At 26.0% G+C, this 21886-nt stretch overlaps 1 protein-coding gene across 1 annotated transcript; it reads left to right on the top strand.

Moving 5' to 3' along the window:
* The first annotated feature begins 362 nt into the window (after positions 1–362).
* Positions 363–20897, top strand: LOC129976706 (fatty-acid amide hydrolase 2-like). The gene is made up of 7 exons (XM_056090415.1): positions 363–1044; positions 3390–3609; positions 7108–7317; positions 10662–10781; positions 13739–13887; positions 15556–15654; positions 18635–20897. Exons 1-7 carry the CDS (start codon positions 799–801, stop codon positions 19214–19216), a joined length of 1626 nt encoding a protein of 541 aa, XP_055946390.1. The 5' UTR covers positions 363–798; the 3' UTR covers positions 19217–20897.
* The last annotated feature ends 989 nt before the right edge of the window (positions 20898–21886 follow it).

Raw genomic sequence — 21886 nt, forward strand, 5'->3', positions numbered from 1 at the left:
GAAACAGAATAATAAAATACATTGAAATTCATCAAAGCAATCAACTCCGAATTAAAAGAAATAAATTCTATTTTTTATCTCGTCTAAAAAGTCGTAAAAACAAAAATGGACGATGGGAGGGGATGCATTTGTTTGCAAACAAACATAAGAGATGGATTGTATAGGAAGAAAGATACTTCCGTGGCCTTGAAGTAAAGCTGTTTTTCGATAACTTTTGTTTTTTCTACGAACAGAATTGAAGGTCAATATTTTTCTGAGTGATATCCACATTCCCTCTCTTTCAAAGAATTTTATCTTTAAATATATATACATATATAGTTTCAGATTGAGTGAGTGGTTTAAATTTGGTTCACGATAAGTGCTCCATTGCATTTTTTCTGTGGCATTGCCCAGCCGGAACTAAATTGTGACTAATGTATACAGTTCTGTCCGTGATATTAAACTTACCTACCCTAATCTAGAAATGGACTTTGATTACGGACATGTGTGAACTTATAATCATTGTTTTGAACCGCAAGATATGAACGATATGGCAAATGGTTCATATTCGTTCGCTAGCGATAACGTTTTCCAAGAATATTTGAAGTAGTAGTTCAATGTCAGTCAGTTTTGAATTTTGGCCCCTCCATTTACAAATAAATTACGCATCCATATTTATTCGGCTTGCATATTCTTGCATATAAATTTTGTGAAGTTTTTTATTTGGTTATAGTTTATCATATTGACTACTTCCGCGATTTTTAAAAATCTTAGTTTCTTTTTTTGTTATGCTGTTAGTTAACTATAGAACGTTTAAATATGTCATTAAAACTTAAATTAAACTTTGCTGAAATAAATTATTCCAAAAATATGGAATTCCTAAAAACATTAATTTTGAATATAGTGTTGTTTTTCCTAAGAAAAGTTCGTGATGCAGTCGATTATTTTTCGGAAATCGTGTTTGGCTGGATTTACCAAGGAAAACATGTAAAATTACCTCGTATTAAAGATCAGTGTTTATTGGAACCAGCACATATTGTAGCAGCTAAAATACGGCGTAGACAAGTATGTTTCAAAATTTATTTACTTTCATTTTTCGTTAGTTTTAATTGTAAAATATTCATTTTATGTATTATGTCAGAATAATTATCAGCTGCTTATAGTTATTAATTGCTAGTTTATTACCGTTACATAACTATAATTTTAAAAATGTCTTGATTGCTAAAAGATTAATTATTTACAATATTAACAGTTAGCATATTTAATGCTGTATATTTGAATGAATTTTTAGAATGATTGGCAGCTTTTGAAATTTAAAATAACTTTATTATGCTTTGTATATTATATACCTTGATAATGTAAAAAAAAAAAAAAAATCAATTTATTGAAGTATGTATTCTCTTTATAAATGAATTTTATCTCACTGTGATTTCATTATAAAAATACTAAAATAATCTTTAAAATACTTTTTTGTATTATTGCCCATTAAATTAGGAAGAAAAAAAAATATTTCAGACAGTAACCTCTGTATAGGATTCTTAATAATTTTGAAGTTCATTTTAAATCATTTCTACTGTAACATATAATTCTGAATACAAATTAAAGATTGATATATTTAATTATGCTCCAGCGCTTTGCACAGTTAAATAATTATAGACAGATTCTATGCAACTATAAAGAATTTTTCTGTATTTGAATGGTTGCTTTGTTCTGACAGAAAATAGAAGCTCATAATTGATAAAAATAATATTTTGTTTAAGTTTTAAATTCTTTTTTTTCTTCCTTTTGCTGACAATTTTATGGATTATATTAAAACTTCTTTTAAAATATTTGCTTCATTTAATTAAGAAATTAACTTGGGGAACATTATTTATTCTAATTTTTACTATGTATTAATAATAATAAGTTAGACTTACAAACAGGGAACTAATCTTTTGCCATTCATAACATTTTTATTTAATCCTTTTAAATCTGTTATTGAATTTAATGAATTATTGTTTGAGAAAATCGGAATTTGATGTCAGTACTGTGTTTCCAGGCTACCTAAATAGTAAATACACTCAATTCCATGTCATAATAACTTTGAATATTTTAAATTTCAAAGTAGGGAATGCTTTTATTACTATAAGTAATAAAATATAAAATGAATTAAGATTCTTCAGATTTTTGACTTGTTGCTTTAACTTGAATCCATCCTTGAACTAAACGTGTTAAAAAAAAAGAGGACAAAATTCAAATTATTTTGTAAATTAAGCTTTATTTAGTCTGATAAACATTATGATGTAATATATTGTCGATCTCACTTGAATTGGACTTAACTGAGCTAAATTTATATATTTTAAATAAATCAAAAAGTAGTTAAGGATTTACTTTCAAACAGTGTTTTCAATATAGAATTTTATATACTGTTGAATATGTTGTGGGAACATTACATTTTGTGAATGTAGAAAAGTTACTTTCTTCAGTATCAAGCAAGGGCATCTGTGGGAGAAGTGTGAAAATGCAGTCTATTAGAATCTCTTATTAAAGAGCGTCAGAATCCCCTATTTAATGAACATGTTGTATTTTCAAAATAATCTGTTTATAGATTGTGGTATTCTTATATCCATGGATTGTTTTTCGCATTTAATTTTCGTGTACTCATAATATATATATATATATATATGATGTTTCTGTTGTAGGTGAATTTTAAAAATTGGATTTTCGCTGCAACCACCATAAATTTACAATGTATCAGGCTAGCTTGAAAATTCTATAGCATTTTCTATCCAACCTTATTTTCTTTAAGCTAATTGTAATGAGCCCTCACATTTTTAGCTTAATTAGGAAATTAAGTTTTTTTAATTAAATTAATTTAAGTTTTTGCAGTCAAAAATTCAGAGTTAAATGGAAGAAATATGTGCATAAGAAATCAAATCAGCTATATATATATATATATATATATATTGAAGAGTCACAAGAACTAACAATATAGAAATGAACAAAAATAAATCTAATTAACAACAAATTACTGGTACTGTAATAACTCATAAAAATTTGGGTTATCATCTCTGGTTAACTCTCGTATTACAGTTTGCTAATAAAATCTACAATATTTTGCATAATTATTGCTTAGTGACAGATTAATACTCAGTTTTTAGTTTCTTTCTCAAATTATACCTTTCATTTGCATACTCATTTAACAGTTTGGAATAAAATAGTGTATTGCAAATGTTTGGATGTAACCAAGCTGTTTAGATAAAATAGCATTTTTCAATTAGCTTAAAGGTGTATGAGCTGATGGCAGTTTGCTTTAAAAATATCAGACTAATTAGTAAGTGCATGATAATTTTTCTGTCTCATTGTTACATGATGATAATCTTTGTAGTAAGCATGTGATAATTTTTGACAAGCTTTCTTTTTAACCATAGCTTACAAGTAGTGAAGTAATAAAAGCTTACATTCATCGCATCAAGGAAGTTCAACCAATAGTAAATGCCATAGTAGATGACAGATTTTCAGAAGCTATTTTAGAAGCTCAAGCCATTGATGAGTTCTTGAAAGGCACTTTGAAAACAGAAGCAGAACTAGCTGAAGAAACACCATTTCTTGGTGTACCTGTGACAATTAAAGAAGCAATAGCTGTAAAAGGTAAATATATAATTTTTAATACTATCAAATTGCATATTTTATTTTGTTGGTTTACAATTATACAATCAAATTCTAAGATAAAATAGAGCTACTTTCTTTCTGCATTCTTTAGCTGCATTTATTTTTTAAAAAATCATGTTCTTTTGTTTTAAATAAATAAATGAAATAGCCTTGGAATGCCAAATAATCATAAATTGAAAAATAACTTGGTTAAGAATGAAATGTTTGACCTCAGTTTCTCTTTATTACCTTTGTAAACCTTTTAATGCAAGATTAAGCCTACAATATGACTTAACTGAATATATTCCACTACTTCTTTTTAGTTTTGTCTGATAAATAAATACATTTTCCTAAAAAAAATTGATCCAGCATGAATTACCAGAAATAATTTCACTCCTCCTTTCACATCCTTCAGCTAGAAAGTAAGAGTTTCATCAGCAAAAATCTTCACATTTTGGAATGAAATGCTGGATGTCAAAGATTCTGTTTATTTAAATCCTCTGTTAAAATAATTATACAGTAAACATTTAAAATAAGCACATTTTGTCCAAAAATTAATAACGGTTAAATCTGCCGAATGTTGGACATCTCATTGTGTTGTTGTTCATTCAATCTGTAGTTTGTTTCCCATTTAACTGAATAACCAACATGGTTACAAATGAATTGATGCTGCATTTAACTATTTTTCTTGATCAACTTCATTTCGTTGATAAATGATTTAAGGTAGAATTTAATCTTTTATGCTTCATTGTAAAATTTCTTTAATTCTTGTATTCTTAAGTTTCCTTGTTTTGCTAAAAGGCTTTAGTAAAACGGTAATTTTAAACTCCAAACAAAGTAAGATTTCTTTAAAATATTTTGTTAATAACCTGCACTAAAAATAAAGATTATGTATGTATTATGTAAAATGAAAGACCAAATCTAGGAGTCTAATTTTCAAAAAAGCTATCTTATTAAGCAACAGATTGATCATAATAAATTTTCTCTATTAATGAAAAACATATTAAGAGGAAGCATTTGATTGAACCAATAATGCATTAAAAGAATATGGGGAAATTTATTGGAAGGATTTTTTTCTTTATAACTTATTTAATAAAATGTAATTTTGATAGCAATTTTCTAATTTATCATTCCATTTCTTGAGAAATTCATAAGAACATTTTTTATAACCTATTCAATGAAATGCAATTCTGATAAGTTTGTCAATTTATCATTTTTATAGAAATTCACCTATGAAGTACTTTATTCTTATTCAAACAATTATGAATTGAAAAACTGACTGAATTTATTTTATTACATGCATATGTATATATATAATTTCTTTTGTGATATTTTTTTTTATGAATAAAAAGAAATCAAAAAATTTATATAGGTCCTATTATTTAAAACTGACAGATATTCCATAATGTTATTTTTCTATCTTAATTATGTTGATTTTTGAATGCTTGCAATTATGCCCCATGATGAACTAAAGGCGAATATGAATTGCTTGAGTAATGCAACAACTTCATTATGTAGAGGCAGCATTACTATGCAGCTCGATCATTGTGTAGTTGCAGCATTATTCGCAACATGTAATCAAATATGCTCTGAGGGCTTGTTTTAATTACTTCATTTATTGTAAATTTTCTTGTACATTGCCACAATCTTGACACCATACCAAGGTATTACTTTAATGTAAGAATTGACTTAAAACAATAAGGTTTGATTAATTGTAGTATATTGTGGTATTTTTGTAGTTTTAATTTGTTTTCTTTATTTGCAAAATATTTTAAACTGAAACAACATACTTTAATTGGTACTTTGGAATTATCCCGTTAACCTATCAATGCTCTCAAAAATGTGCCAATCCTTGTGAAATGCACCAAAGGATTGGCACATTTTCGACAATCCTTTGGGGCCATCGTAATAAAAAGCAATTTGTGGTTATTAGTGCAAAGCTACCTTTTGGGGAAAATAGTCGATGGGATAATCCCAAAGTACCCTTTAATTGATGAAATGCATTGAAATAAACATCTTTCTGTATGGGTTGTGTGGTTGCAATTAAAGCTTATATTATTTAGTAAAGCCTATGTTGTCTTGGGGAATGTGTCTTATAGACGACATTACTTTTCATCCCTCAAACAAAGCTTTAGTTAGGGGTATATGCAGAAGGATAGACAATAGTTAAGTGATGGAAGAAGTGGAGGTTTAAGGCTATCTCAGTTTAAAAGGGTTAGTTGAACAGCATTGTTAATTTGAAATTTTTGTGTTGCAAAGAACCAGTTAAATTTAGTAAACAAAAGGTAATGTTTGCTCTAAATAATTGAGCTAGCATTCCCATTGATTATTTGTGACCATTAAATTGAAATTACTGCACATTCAGCAAAATCAGTAGAGCTTCTTTTATTCTGCATTTGTGAAGGATATATATATAATATAACTAAAATTTTATGTTTATGATAGTTCAGTCATAATAAAACTCAATTTGTATTTGCACTTTTAAATATGCAATTCATTGCATATATCCGATTAATAGGTGCTCACACATATATCATTTAAAACTTCAAAATCAATTATGTATAAAATATATTCTTACTTTAATGGGTAATACACCATCCATACACACATACCATGGGTTTGCACCATCATTGGATGCAAAAGCTATACTTTCTCAAATACTGTATTTCATTTTGATCCTAAAAAGTTAGGCAAGGATAGTAGTACCTTCTATATACATTAGCACTGTAGTTTGCAATGAATAGGCGTCACCAATGTAGTGTCTGGGCTATATCTTAACCATGTATAATTATCTGTAATAGCATTGATTTGTCACAAATCTGATTTTTGATTGTAAAAAAAAAAAAAAAAAACCGTAAAAATGTCCATGGGCTATCTTAAACATTCCCCAAACGGCAATTGCATATTGCCTTAAATTGCAATTGCAATGCTTATTTAAAACAGTTTTTTACATATTGATATTACTGTTGCTTGTAGATCAGTATGCATTTCTGATGCTGATAATGTTCAAGGTGTACATAGAATTTCTTCAGAAATAATTTGCTTTGATGTTAATTCTTTTTGTTTGATTTTAGTAAAAGGGTGAAAGCATACTGTGGTTAAGAGCCACTCTCAGCAAGCCTTTTGTCTATACAATTATCATAGACAAAACTGTGAATAAAATGCTGTCCAACTGTTTCATTCCAAGTTATTACTGTTGTTATGGACTGGAAACACTTTTTAATCCTGAAAAAACTTCTAATTAAATCAAAGTATGGATAATGTCTTGCACATAACTGAAACTACATACTGCTTAAGTTCTCTAGTACATAATTGCTTAATATGTGACTGTTCTGAAGAATTTTTCATTCAGTGTGTCCTCTCACTTTCAATAGTTTATTGCATTTCATTTAAAATATTCTTATAGTTCAGTAATAAATGCCATTGTTATTTAATATCCATGTTTAAAAAAAGATTTTTTTTCATATTTCATTAAGTAATGCAGAACTGTTTATTCAGGTTGTTTATTCACTGTTGGACTACCTGCAAGGAAAGGCGTAAGGGCTGAAATAGATTCTGATGCTGCTACACGATTAAAGAAAGCTGGGGCCATACCAATTGCTGTTACCATTACGCCAGAACTCTGCTTTTGGTGGGAATCATATAATACACTTTATGGTAGATGCTGTAATCCATATGATACTACCAGAACAGCTGGAGGAAGCAGTGGTATGTTTTAAAGAATAATCAGTGATTAATTAAAAATTATTTGATTACCTTTAGTAAAATAACTTTTTATTATAGCTTTTTTAAATACCTTATTGTTTGATATACAGCTTAAAAATTGCATTAAAAAATTTTATAAATTGTTTGATAAGTATGATCAAATTATTGCTGGAAGTATTCCATTTGCTTGATCTTATTCATAATAACTTACAATAAATTTGTTCACTAATAGAATTTTAATACATTGGGAAACCATCAGAATTCCTCACTAAAGCTCCAAGTATTTGTTTGAAGGTAACATAAGTAGGAAGAAACAATGTTTACCTTTTATAGTAGCTAAGTCATTTGATTTTTTTCAATAATTTATTGATATTTAGTAATTAATCATTATTTGCAACCTGCTTTGATAGACTTTATAGTAAAGATATCACAGATGATTCTATTGAAATAATTTTGTTCTGCAATTTCTTAAAGGAATTTCTTAAGTTCTGCTCTTTCTGTAAAGGAAGTATTTTGTATTCTATTTAAATTTAAGAAAAACTCATCAAAAAATAGATACTATTTGAAAGCCCACCAATTTTTTTTTCTTATCTAAAATCTATTAACAATATCTATAAATCTGTAAAATAACAAATGTAATATAAATTTACCAATATCCCCCATTCTCAGGAGAAGGCTGCTGAGCTTCAACTTCTAACAGAGGAGTGTATTCATGAAGAGGGTGAAAGGTAATGAAACAGAGAATAAATTGCAAAGAAATAGCCTGTTATAATAAATATACTTGTATTAACCTCTCCTAACGTACCAAAATAGATTCATCTAATATCCCATGATACTTACGTTTCAACCATCTTCTAAAATCCTGTAATATCACTAATATTTGTACCATTGATTTCTTTACAATAGCATAGCTATAAATTGTAGGTAGCAAAATGTGCAAGTTCCATAGTCTTAAGGAACCCTCTGATATTATAATCACTTAGACACATGTGCTCTACTTTTGTCCTATCTTATAGGACTGCGGTAGAACTGCACCCTTGTATTTTTCCTATGTCACTATTTTTTTAAATATCATTACATGAATTCTATATGTATATTTTGCTTCGAAAAGTACATTTTTATAAAATTATAATATTGCATTTTCTTTGCTATGATACTGAAAAATTGTTCAGAAACTTTATGAAATTAACATTCTATTAATATAAATAGTATTTAAATTATTGTATAACAGCTAAAATATGTACTATTTGTGCATTAAATTGGCAGCTTGTGCTGTCATGCTAAAATACCTGAAAATTCACAAGGCAAACAAACATTCACTGAAAAATCTGTGATTTGTTACATAAAATTACTTTATTTGTGCATGCAGATTTTGGCAATTGGTGTTTTAAATGTTTAAGGAAAAAATATTGTTTTCTGATCTTGATTAAAGTTTTATTATATTTTTATTTTATGTTTGCTCTGATAAGATGTAATTTGTCAAAGTTGATGAACATGATTGAATTTTATCTTGTGGTAATGAACTTTCATGTCATCTATAAAATTGGCAAAATCTGTTTATTAGATATTTTGTTTGGTGATTGGGACTAGAAAATACTTAGAATGTACAGTGAAGTAATATTTTTAAAACTCCTCTTGAAAATAGCTAGTGGTGAAAAGCATAGGGACTTGTGGCATATCTTGGTGTCATTAAGAATTATGAAAATTGAAATAAAGATAGGAGAAATTGATGCAGTGGCTGTGGCTAGTAGGCCATTTTTTTGGTTTTGCTAATTATTTTAAAATTTAATGATAGTTGGCGACAGATGGTCACTAAAGTGGTTTGTGTATTTTAAAATTAGTAATATTCTTGACAGAGATTGTTTATCTCACCAAATACAAAAAGGTAAAAAAAAAAGCAATTTCAGAGAGCAAAGGCATGTTTAAAATCTTTAATTACCATATTCCGTTGTTTTTTTATGTAACTTTAAGCAATAAAAATAAATTGATTAGTAAATCTGATTATTTATTTTTGTATACATCATCTGTTCTTTTCAATTGATTTGTGACGTGATTATTAATAGTCCAAACTAGCTAAATTTGTTTTTTCCATTCTTAGTGTTTATTTCCATAGAGCTAAGTCATTTCTTTAAAAAAATGTCTCTTGGTAAAAATAATTTTCAGGTTACCATGTACCGTTTTCTTTTAAAAAACACCTTTCATTGTTTAAAAATCTCATTGCTTTCAAAACTTTGTTACCAGAATAGTTAATTGCCGGAAGGATTTAAATTATGATTTCATTTTAAATTAATTTATTTGTGCTTATAAAAGAATGTTTGTGTGCCTGTATGCTTGTCAGGTTCAGTAAATATGAAAGTTGATGCACAGTAGTTGTAATGGTAACTAAACATACTTCATATTTTAAAATTTAATGAAGAAAGTTTTCTACTCAATATTTTGCTTTGGCAGATTTTTTTCACATTTCCATGTGGGGGTTTTTTTCTGGTAGTCGTAGAAAAACAATCTGTCGTGGCTGGTTCGTGAGTGCTTTGAATAAATTGGCAAATAGAAAACTTAACAAATTTATTTCAGATTCGTTCGAGTTACTCTGCTCAGTAACTCGAGTTCAGCTTCTCCTCCAAGAGCAAACACTCAAATGACATCCCTCTTTTAATTACACTCGCGCTAGTTGTCTAGCACCATCTATGAACGTTTATTTCCTAACGCTTCAAAATCCAATCACTACACAATTTATGCAGTGTTTGCTGAAATAAATAATTGTTGTTCTGATGAAATAGTTCAGAATGTCTAATATAATTTACTAAGTTTTGAGAAATATTTAAATCTCGCCCCTCCCCAATTTTACAAATTAAAACTAAAATTTGTATCCACAACATTCTAATTTTATCTTTTTCTAGTTTTTGGAGTTAATAACTGGAAAAATTTCTCCTTAATTTAAAATATGAGCTGTCAAAAATATTTTTTCATTGAATTTGAATTCAGAATTTTAACTGGCAAGAAACTAAGTAAGAACTAATGTCCAAAGAATTGTGAAACCTTTTTATATAATTTAATTTATAGCAACATCATTCTAACAAACTTTCTTATTTAATTATCTTTTTTAAAAACATTTCATTTCCAATTATTTGTTTTTATTTCTGTTATATGCAATATTATTGTTACACACACACACACACACAAAAAAAAAAAAAAAAAAAAGAATGCAAAATCAATACTGTCTAATTTTTTTTCTGATTTTATTTTCATAACTTTATTTTAATTTTATGGTTTTGATTTTTCTGGCTTTAATTATATCGCTTAACAACTACACAACCAATCATGTTAAACTTTTATTATTATTATTACAGGAGGTGAAGGCTGCATTCTTGGATGTGCAGGTTCTGTGATTGGTGTTGGCAATGATATTGGAGGAAGTATTCGTATTCCTGCTTGTTTTAATGGAGTGTTTGGACATAAACCAAGCAGAGGTTAGATAAAATAACTATCTATAAGAAAAATAAATTGTTATAAACTTATTGATCAATCTTGAATGAAAGACTTGCATCTTATATTAATTTGTTACTATTTTTGTAGAAAGGTGGAATCAATAAGTCATTTTATGTTGAAATAAAAATTAATTAATTCTGATATTGCCTATATCATAGATGTGACTATTTTAATTTAAAAATGATTTTCAGATTCACAGTTAATTTATAAATAACCTTATGTTGATTGAGTCCACTTGTCTATTTTTGTTTGGAACATTATTTGTAAATTAAAAATTGTGCCTCATAAGTTACTATTATTTTAATTGATAATTCTTGTTTTTTTTTTAATTCATCATGTTTATAATTAATCTTACTCTATATTATTCTATTAATATCTGTTGTCAGCATCTCTTTTTTTTTTTCAACCAATACAAAACTTTTATTAATAAAAAAGATATTAATAGATAGGATTTTTAAAATCTTTAGTGATAACATTTTTATTTACTTTAAAACACATTGTTTAAAAATTCTTTTTTTAATTAAAACACTACCAATTAAGTTATGATAAATAATTTACAAACATAACCATGTTATCCTATGTTATTTTCTGAAATAATATAAAGCCTGTAGAGATGGATTTTTTTAGCAATTTCTGACATAACATATTTAATTAAAATATTTTAACATTATGATATTATCTTTCAATTTTATCTATAATCTCACAATGTTTATTTTATTTATAGATTAAAATCTCTTTTGTTCTCTCCCCCCCATTTCCTTTTTCTATTTTACTTTGCTAACTTGTATAAATCAAATAACTTAATATCACTTCAGCCAGCTTTCACTAATTGAAATATGCAGTAACCAGCTATGCAAAATGACATAAGAGCTTTTATAAGAATTACTAAATTTAATAATATTTATGTATAAATTACCAAAAATTATAAAATAATACAAAATGATTTCATTCTGGTATCAAATATCCTATTGAAAAAAGCATTATAAATTGTAAGTACATTCACTTCAATAATCTATTTTTGCTATTTTGTGTAGTTGCTTTTCTGATGGTTTTATTTAAACTACCCAACATAAGATTTAATCATTTTAGGGGATTGGGGAGAATATTTCACACAATTTATTTTTATTTAAATAATTACTCAGGTCTACTCCTCTATTTTTTACCATTTTATTTACTGTATTTAAGATTATCACTAAAAAAATTCATTCTGTCTAAAAAATAGTAATTGTAAAAGTTTATCAGTTTATAACTTATTAATAATTTGTTAGGTATGTTTTTTTTTTAAGAAATTCATTATAATAAATCTTTTGTATTTGAAAAATATGCAATGAAAAAATCATACATTCATTAGCATTTTATTAATATTTAACAAAGTGTCATCTAATATCCTTACACATATTATCATTAAAATTGTCTGACAGTTGAATGTGCATTTAACCATTAATATTTAACAACATATAATTCAAAACTAATATTTTCTTCTCATAATCAACATAATCATTTGTCATCAAAATTACATCATACTTTCAAATATCTTATGTTTATATAAAACAGATTTATAAAAATCTATAGCCTTATCTGCTTTTTAAAATTTAATATGTGTAAATCAATGATGATTCTTTTTTCTAAATTCTACTTTTGTTTTGTTTTATTATATATGCATTTAAATGTCTTCTTTATTGTTACTTTTGGTTACTAAAAATAACTCTTGCTAATTCAGAATTGTTTCTCGCCTTTCACAAAATCTCATATCTAATTTTGCTCTGAAATCTTTTAAAGCAGTTTGTACCTTTTTCTTATCTACTTCCAATCATCAGTTTTGAAGAAGTACTCTTTCTTTTGTTTTTGACTTTGACAGAAGCAATTTTTTTTTTATTTATTTATTTAATATATTGTCATTAGAGTATCTGAATATGCTGTAAACTTTATACCTAACTTTAAAAAAAAAAAAAAAATGTAAAATTGTTAAATAAATGTTAAAACTGAGAATTGATTATAAAACATTTGATTGTAATTCTGGAATATAATTCATTAAAATTTCCCTTACAAATATGCAGGATGACGGAAATTAATACTCTGATTTCAAATCTGTATTTTGCAAAATGTAGTGATTGTTGTAATTTTTTAAAGAATACTTACATTAGAAAGAAATATATTCATGTTTTGAATATAATCATCACAGATGTTCATTATGTGTTTTTTAAAAAAATATATTAATAAAACATATATCAAATATGTAATATATTTCTTTCCTAATAATCTCACTGAACAATGAATCGCTATTTCAATAGCATTTAACTTTTTCTTTAAATCAAAAGTTAAGCTGTCATGCATGAGTGTATTCTTAACCATCATGATTCCCTAATTGCATTTGCAGATTTATTATTATTTTATGAGATGGATATATACTTCAGATTGTGTATGAGTACCTACACATGTATTAACCATCACTAATCTGGAAGCACTTATCATAGTTGCCAAAATCAATAGAAAAATGTCTAGAAAGTGTGTCAAGAATTGCATTATAGATTTGATGTATGTTACGTAAATGCATCTGTGTAACCATATATTGAACATATGTCATGCTTGAATTCTAAATATGAATATATTTCCTTTTGAAGTATATCTTTCTAATAAAAACAGCAATATTTATAGTACTATAAAGCTTTCAAATAAGGATATTCATTTTGGCTTGCCTTGAATTATAGATATACATCTATTATTTTAAACTTTTTATTTAAATTATTTTCTCTTCCAAAAGAAAATTTTTCATTCTTCATGTATGAAAATAAGGGTGCTTATTGTATCTGTAATTATAATAATTAATTTGTTTTATGTAGAAAAAAGAAAAATTAAATATTTTTATATAAAAGTATTATTTACTTCAGCCATATGATTTATTTTACTTTAGAAGTTAAAGACATAATTATTTTTATAGGTGTAGTTAGCAATTATGGACAGTATCCTCCTGCTGGACCATCTCTTCAAAAATATTTAATAGCTGGACCTATGTGCAGATATGCTTCAGATCTATTACCAATGATGAAAGTTTTAAGTGATCAAAAATTTTTAAAGTTGGACAGTAAAGTAAGTTATTTATTTTCTCATTAAAAAAATAGAATAATTTTGTAAATTATCTTTATAAATTAATGAAATGGTTTGATAACATCTCTTAACTGTTAAAAAATTTAATTTCACCGACAGAGACTTTTCATTTGCATTCTTTTAAGATTGAATATTTTTTAAAGGTATTACCTGTAGATTTATATCAAACTATATTTTTTGTTACCTTTTTATAATAATTATAGAAGTGTATGTTAATTCATATTTTTTATTTATTTAAAAAATTCTAATATTTTATATTTATAAATTTAAAAAATTAATTTTATAATTGATTTTCCAAATCCAGTAGGAATTAGTTTCATGCATTTATGTACTTTATCAAATTTCAAAAAAGTCATGTTATAATTATTGATTCAGTTTTGTTAAACCCTATATATATATTATAAAGATCATTTAGAGTGAATTATAATTTCTTTTTCTTGATAAATATTTTTCTAAAGTTTTATTAATGCATTACTAAATGGAAGAATGTATTTTCCTGTGACAAGTTTGTATTTTACAAAAATTATGAATGATGAGTTTACAACCATAACTTTATGGTGTTTACTACCAAGTGTATTTTATTTTTTTCCAACCACTAATATTATTGAGAATCCCTCCTCTCCCCAAAAATTAATTTACTGTGCTTATTTTTTGTATATGTGTATACAATATACCTGAAGAGAAAATTAATTTGCAAATGTTTAATGATTACAGATCACTATTTACTAATGTTTGATTGGTTTGGAATTTAACAAAATAGTCGAATGATACTATGTTTGTCTTGTACCTTATAAATATCAGGAGTTGAATCATCTATACCAATAATGTAGCACATAAATATAGATCCAGTGTATTTCTTTCTATTTGAGAGTCAGTCTTGAAATTAAAGTGTCATTGTTCTTATGATCAAATGAGGAGATATAAGATTTGATTAGCAATATTATCATATAATCAATTTCTTTAATCACACCAGTAGTTCAAGACAACATTTATTTAAATTTAAAAAAATAAAAATTTTGTTTCTGATACTATTCTTAAATATATAAAAATTCGCGCCTCTCATTTTCAAATTCTGTTCTTACTGATTTTACCTGGGAAGCTCTTGGTAGAAAGAAAACCTTTGATATATTTTACTTACATTCATTCATCTCTCTAATTTGATGTTAAAAAATGGCTCCAAGATACTGTTTTACTGATTTTGCACTCAGCAGTTAATGTTTTTTCAACTATGTGTTTATCAGGTGAAATTAAAAAAAAAAAAAAAAAAAAGGTTTTATTATTCATTTGAATCTGAATTTATCTATACCTAATATATTTTATCATATAATTACTGATGTGTTCAGATTAAGGTGTATTTTTAATATTTTAGAAATTGATGCTAAGTTGAAAAATATGAAATCAATGAATTTAATTTCGTATCCATAAACTTACAAAAATGGGGAAGATCTGATTATGCTATTCACACAATCTTAACTATAGAAGTTGCATATTATAATGTAAAATGTCATTACTTAGTCTAAAATCATTTTTCTTAGATGGAGATATATTTTTATTTTAATCATTCTAGTTAATATAAAAACTTATTTTCATGTTAGTGAAATAATTTATCATTTTGTGTTTTATTTATATATTTATTTAATATTTTTATAGGTAAATTTTAGCGATTTGAAAATCTTTTTTATGGAAAATGAAGGTGGCAATCCATTTGTATCTGCTGTCCATCCAGAAATACTGGAAGCTCAATCAAGAGTTAGTACCTTTGCATTTAGTATTCAAACCTCTTTTTCTTAATTTTTATTAAATTTTAAATTTTATTTACATTTTAAGTTCAGTATTTTTGAGCCAATGAAAATATCTTTGGTCAGTAATGTTGAAGTTTGTTTTGTTTTCCTTGTGTCGCGTAGCTATCATTCTGGGTTTTATTATTCCATTCTTCCATAGTTTCTTATTACTTTTAACAAATTTATTTTAACCCTTGAATTACATGACAATTATATTTAAATAGTTTTATGAACCTAAATTTTAAAAATTAAAAAAGAAAAAAAACATTTTTTGAAGTAATAAATCATTTCTTTACACGCCAAATATTTTCAAATATTGTCCATATATATTTCCAAATTTGTTACATCATATTGCTCTGAATTTGCAAAAACACTTACGGGAAATTCATTTTCAAAATGAATTACATTATTATTATAATTTTAAATTATTATATTGATGTTTTATTGAAATAGCTGAAGAAATTGAAGCAGACTGACAAGAATTAAAATTTGATTTTTATTGAGAAGTAGCTGGCAAAATGTAATAAAAAATAATTTTTAAAGCATTGAATACAGAATTTTCATTGTGGTTTATATCAAATTAGACTGAAACAGAAAATAATCACAATATTAGATTTTAATCTGAATGGCATTTAATATATTATTTATATAAATTTTTGCTTGGAATGAGTGGAGTATTGGTTCTTTATGAATCAAAAAAAGTATATTTACTAGTATCAATTATTTCAGTGTATAGTGTTTGATCTATTTAAAAGTACATTTTATTCATATTAAACCAAGCATCAGTGATCTATTTTTCAATATATTGCTTGCCACTGGAGTAAAAAATACTCAGATGCCCCTTCCTCACCTTCATGCTTTCTCATTTATATTTTTAACTAAGCTTTTGATGATACATATAAATGTGCTGGAATGCTGCACATTTGAAAACTTGTGTCTATCATAGTAAATTGTTTCAAATGCAATTTTCAAAAAAAAAAAAAAAAAACAATTTTCGATATTTTCCCAAGTTTGAAGAGCATTAAATAAAAACTGCGCTTGTAGGTTCAAGTCAGTCAATTCTTTCCGGTGACATTATTAAGCCCCCTATACAAGTATTTATAGAAGAACTTTTGTTTGTCTAACAAATTAAATCAGTAGTGCATGGAATTTATCTATTACGTTTAGATATTAATTTTTTTTCCCTCTGGAAAAAACAACTGTTATCCATTCTGTGTCTGTGTGTCCTCTACACTGTACCCCCCCCCACACACACACACATACACACACACTCCCCAATTTTTAATTTCTCATGTCATGCATTGAAATGCGTTCGGTTTGGTCTCTCCCATATTTATGCATTCACTCACTGAAAATGCCTTAATTTTGTTTTCTATGTGGGCATATCTTAATTTTATTTATATTTCCCCTTTTATTTTCCTTTCTTTTTATTCACAGGAAATCTTAAAATTCAGATTTTTGTTCTTTATCATTTTGGTTTGTATCTGTTTTGATTGCATCTAAATAAATATGTCATTCAATTTCAGTCACTCTGAATATTCTTGGTGTGAATTTGTATTTCTTCAATAAGATATTTTGTGACCTGCCCGTATTCTATCCAACATTCAGAATAAGTTTAACTGCCTAAATCTGCCCTAGATGATAATTCAATATATTACCTAAAGTTTTATAAATATAATTGCATTGCATGGGCAATAAAGTAAAATGAGAAAACAAACCCTGACTATTATTTGTCTCAGCCCATAAAATTGAAAAACATTAGCAAATCCAAACCAATAAGTGCTGAACTTCAATATAAAAATATTTAGTAAACAAACTATGTTCCTTTTTAACATTGATTTTTTTTTTTTTTTCTTCTCTTGGTGATTTAACTGGCAATATTTGCTGAAAAATTGGAAGTATATATTTATTTTTATCTAATTCTGTACTTTATAACACTGGGCTCTTTTATTATTATTATTATTATCATCTATTATTCACTGATGATTGATTTGAGAAATATAATGCAATATTATTATTTTTCTTTCTGGAAAAAAAATAATATAGAAATAATTTTAACTGTATGCATTAAGTACTAGGTAATCATATAGAGTTCTTCTCCTTTATATGAACTTTTTCTCTCATTTTTAGAAAAAATATGCAAAACACCATCCCCCTCTCCCTTTATTTTCATTTATGGTTACTCTTGATTGTAATCTACTTGAGCTTTTACTTCATAGGAAGAATTCTGTGCTGGCAGTAATCAATAGCCTATGTCATTTATTTGCATGCATTCACTGTTATTAGTACAGAAATGATGAATAAAATCTCTGACAGAATTATTTGGAAATATATATAAGAAGAAACATAAGAATCTTCTGTTAATATTTATGTATATATAAAGATATCTGGAAGACCATCTTGATCTAAATCTACATAAATATTTTTTAATTCTAACTTTGTAAAATTAAATAAAGTGTGTTTTAATTCTGTGTTGTAAAATTTATATTTCCCTTTGTGGGTGGAACCTGTAATTTAAGAAGCTTTAAGCTTTAACATTGCTTTAATGGTATTTTGATGATTATTTCGATTATGCAGATAATTTTCCTGCAATAAATAACTATTGAACCATTTTATAGCTTGAAAATTGGTAAATATAAATTGGTATAATATAAACTGTTACAATGATTAATCACTTGGGAACAATATTATATAAAACTCTTTTAAAGATAAGTCGTTTATGTTCTGATTTCTTTTCTATGCCATACTAGTCTTTTATATTGTATTAAAGGTAGGTATAATTTATTTTTCAAAATTTATACAATTTCTTTGTTTTAATAAATGCTTATCTTGCAAGAGAAATCATTGAACAATTTTATTTTATTTTATTTACTAGTTAATATACATATTACAAATATAACCTTGAATATAATATTTGCAATCACTTTTTTTTTTTTTTTTTTTTGTAGTTGATGCAATATTTCAAAGAAACCTATGGTATAGAACCAGTGAAGGTAAAGATTCCCCATGTAGTACACAGTTTTGAAATCTGGTCCAAAATTATTACTGCATCTGGTATGAATCCATCCTATGAAATGACTGGCCGTGCAGGTGAACCTGATCTTGCATGGGAAATTCTTAAATGGTGTATTCCTGGTTGCTCAGATCACGTTCTTCCTGTTCTGGTTTCTGCTGTCTTTAATAAGATCTGGGCACCTGAAAATGAGAAAGATGCAATGAAATATTTCAAGATGATGTATGCTATGGAAGAATATTTTAAGGATCTTCTTGGAAAGAATGGAATATTTATATATCCTACAAGTCCAGATTTACCTCCATACCATGGACAACCTTTATTAAAACCCTTCAGTGTTTCTTATACTGCAATTTTCAATCTTTTGGGACTACCAGTTAGCCAGTGTCCACTTGGCTTAAGTAGTAATGGTCTGCCCATTGGTCTTCAAATTGTTGGAAATCATTACTGTGATCATATCACCATTGCCGTGGCTGAAGAAATTGAAAAAGTGTTTGGTGGTTGGATCTGCCCTTAAGTTAAAAAAACTGATGAATGTATTTCAAATAATGCAGAATATACGACTGTCTTTCTTTTTATTTTATGTAGCTTTGATGTTCTTTATATGTACATATGTTAACAGTTTCAACCTTGTTTAGTCATTTATTGAAAATGGTTTGGCTGAGTTGTTAAGTTTTTTTAATTTTATAATATTGGGACCAAATTGCTACCAGTTACAAAGATTTATATATTATAGATGTTACTGGAAAAACAATTGTTTTATTTTAAAACATTTAAAAGAATGTTATGCATAAAGTGATATGAGCTCAACATGGTAGCAGAATTTACCATTGTATTAGAAACAAGAAAATGCATAAAATACTTTGCTCTTTCATTTTCTGTATCTATATATATATATAATATGTTATAATAATGAATAGTTTTTCTTCTAGTCAAATTATTTAATTCTCTGTAGTCAAATCAATAGCTTTAACCACTTAATTCTTATATATATATATAATGTTATCTTTTTATCAGCTTACTAAATCAGTATGTATTTAATGTTTTTAACATTTTGATGTAGATGTGATTAATTTATAAATAATATGAAATGTCCTTTTTTACAAGCATGAAATTATACGATATACTTTCAAAATTAAATCAATTTTTAACCTTTTCTAGCCATATTCAAATAGCTGCATAATGAATTGATCCAGATATGTTCAATTAGACTTGCAAAAATTTATTAAAATAAGACATTCTTGTATGTTCTCCTAGAATAAAAAAAAATCTTAAATTTGCATGATATAGGACAATAATCTATTGCTTAAGGTTCTTCTGTTTTTTTAGATTTTTTTTTGTTTGTTTTATTTTGTGGATTAAAAAGTTTTGCAATTTTTGGTAAAAACTAAATTAAAATTTTTTTTAATATTCAGGGGTTTTTTTTTCCCCCTTAATTTGGACAGCAGTGCTGCATAAAAATAGGGAAAAGTAATAAAGTTATATTTCAACTTTAATTGATTGGAAGTTTAAGGCTATTCATTTATCTATTAATTTATTACTTTTCATTTAAGAATATACTATAGTATAAGATTTCTTTAATTTTTTCCCCCTCTTTGATGTTTGCTTTAGACCAAAATATCGTCCTTGACTACTGTGACTAATCAAAAATATAAAATAAGGAATGAAAATTAAAAGCATCTCATTCTTGTTATTATTTTATATTCTAATTACTTTTATAGTTTATTTTTGTGGTGCAAAAATTGATCAGCTTCTATCAGTGATAAATTTACTTAAATATATCATCTCTTCTTTTAAAAGTTAACTTCTATTGTAGTTTTATAGTCTTCAAACAATGTTTATGCACCTATACTTCAATCTTCAAAAGTTTATCTTGTTACTGAACATCCTTAGGAAGTTTTTTAAAATGTTTTGAATCAGACAATTTTTGCAATTGTTTGTGTCAAAAAAATTTTTTTTTTAAGATTTGTAGTATATGTTTTATATATTAGTGACATCTTTTAGTAAAAATCATAATGTTAAAATTTGAAATATGATCCTATTGGAGTGATTAACAATGATTTTAGGTCACTAGGTTGCTATTATAATGATATTTTTAATCAGAACATGTATTGTGTGATAGTATAATATATTATATATTAGTGATAGTGTTCAAAATTTTAAATATCTTTTTAATGTTAAAAATTCTGAAATTACTTTTCCCTAATATTATTTTTAAAATTTGTAAAAAAGAATCTTTTTTAGTATGTTTTTTTTTTTTTTTGTTTATTTATTTGAGACTTTTTATTTTTACTGTCTTTGTATAGTTTATTTTGCATAATTTTATGTAAATATGTATCAAAGTTTTTTGTATCTAGTTTTGTGAAATATTATTTTGTTGTTCAAAGATTGTATGGTAAAATATTCTTTCTTATGAAATTTTTGTTAAAAGAAGTCATTTTCTTCAACCAAAGATTTTTTTTAATGATGTAACTGATAAATTTTTAACTAGTTCTCTCTACAAAAAATGAAAATTTTCTTAGAATTGTAAATTTTAATTGAATTTATATATATGATTTTTAGTTCCTACTTTATCATTATTATCCTCGGCGATATTTGTGTAAAGTGTTAATTTTTTTAATCTATTATTTATACTTGCTTACCACAAATTAGTGTTTATTAAATGCTTCTATGTATAGAGTTAAACTGAAAAAGTTGACATATCATCTATTCAGTTTTTGTTATTTAATATAATATATATACTCTGATGGTTCATCCAATAGGACTGCAGTGTCCCTTAATAATATTTTTAAAATTTTAATTTTTAATTTTATTTGCTTATTTTTTCACTTTGAAAGTACAATGATCTCTAAAAATGGAAGAAAAGGAATTAATAAACTGAAAAAAAAATGAAGCAACAAGTATGAAAAATGTAGTTAAGGTTTATCAGAGCCCTTGAAGGCACCAAGATTCATCCAAGCTGTAAAGTGAAGTATGAATTGGAATACAAAAAAGCAACTCTTTCTTCTTTTCAATGTATTGGCATAAGAACTGTTTTAATCCTGAATACAGGTGTGGTATATAGCCATTGATGCCCATTGAATCCATTCACAATTTGGATTTTATTTCTTTTTATGTTCTTTACAGAAACATGTGATTTATTAATATTCATTGATTTGATAGAAGTTATACTTTTTAAAAAACATGT

Source organism: Argiope bruennichi, chromosome 7 (genome assembly GCF_947563725.1).
Source record: "Argiope bruennichi chromosome 7, qqArgBrue1.1, whole genome shotgun sequence".
Taxonomy (NCBI): domain Eukaryota; kingdom Metazoa; phylum Arthropoda; class Arachnida; order Araneae; family Araneidae; genus Argiope; species Argiope bruennichi.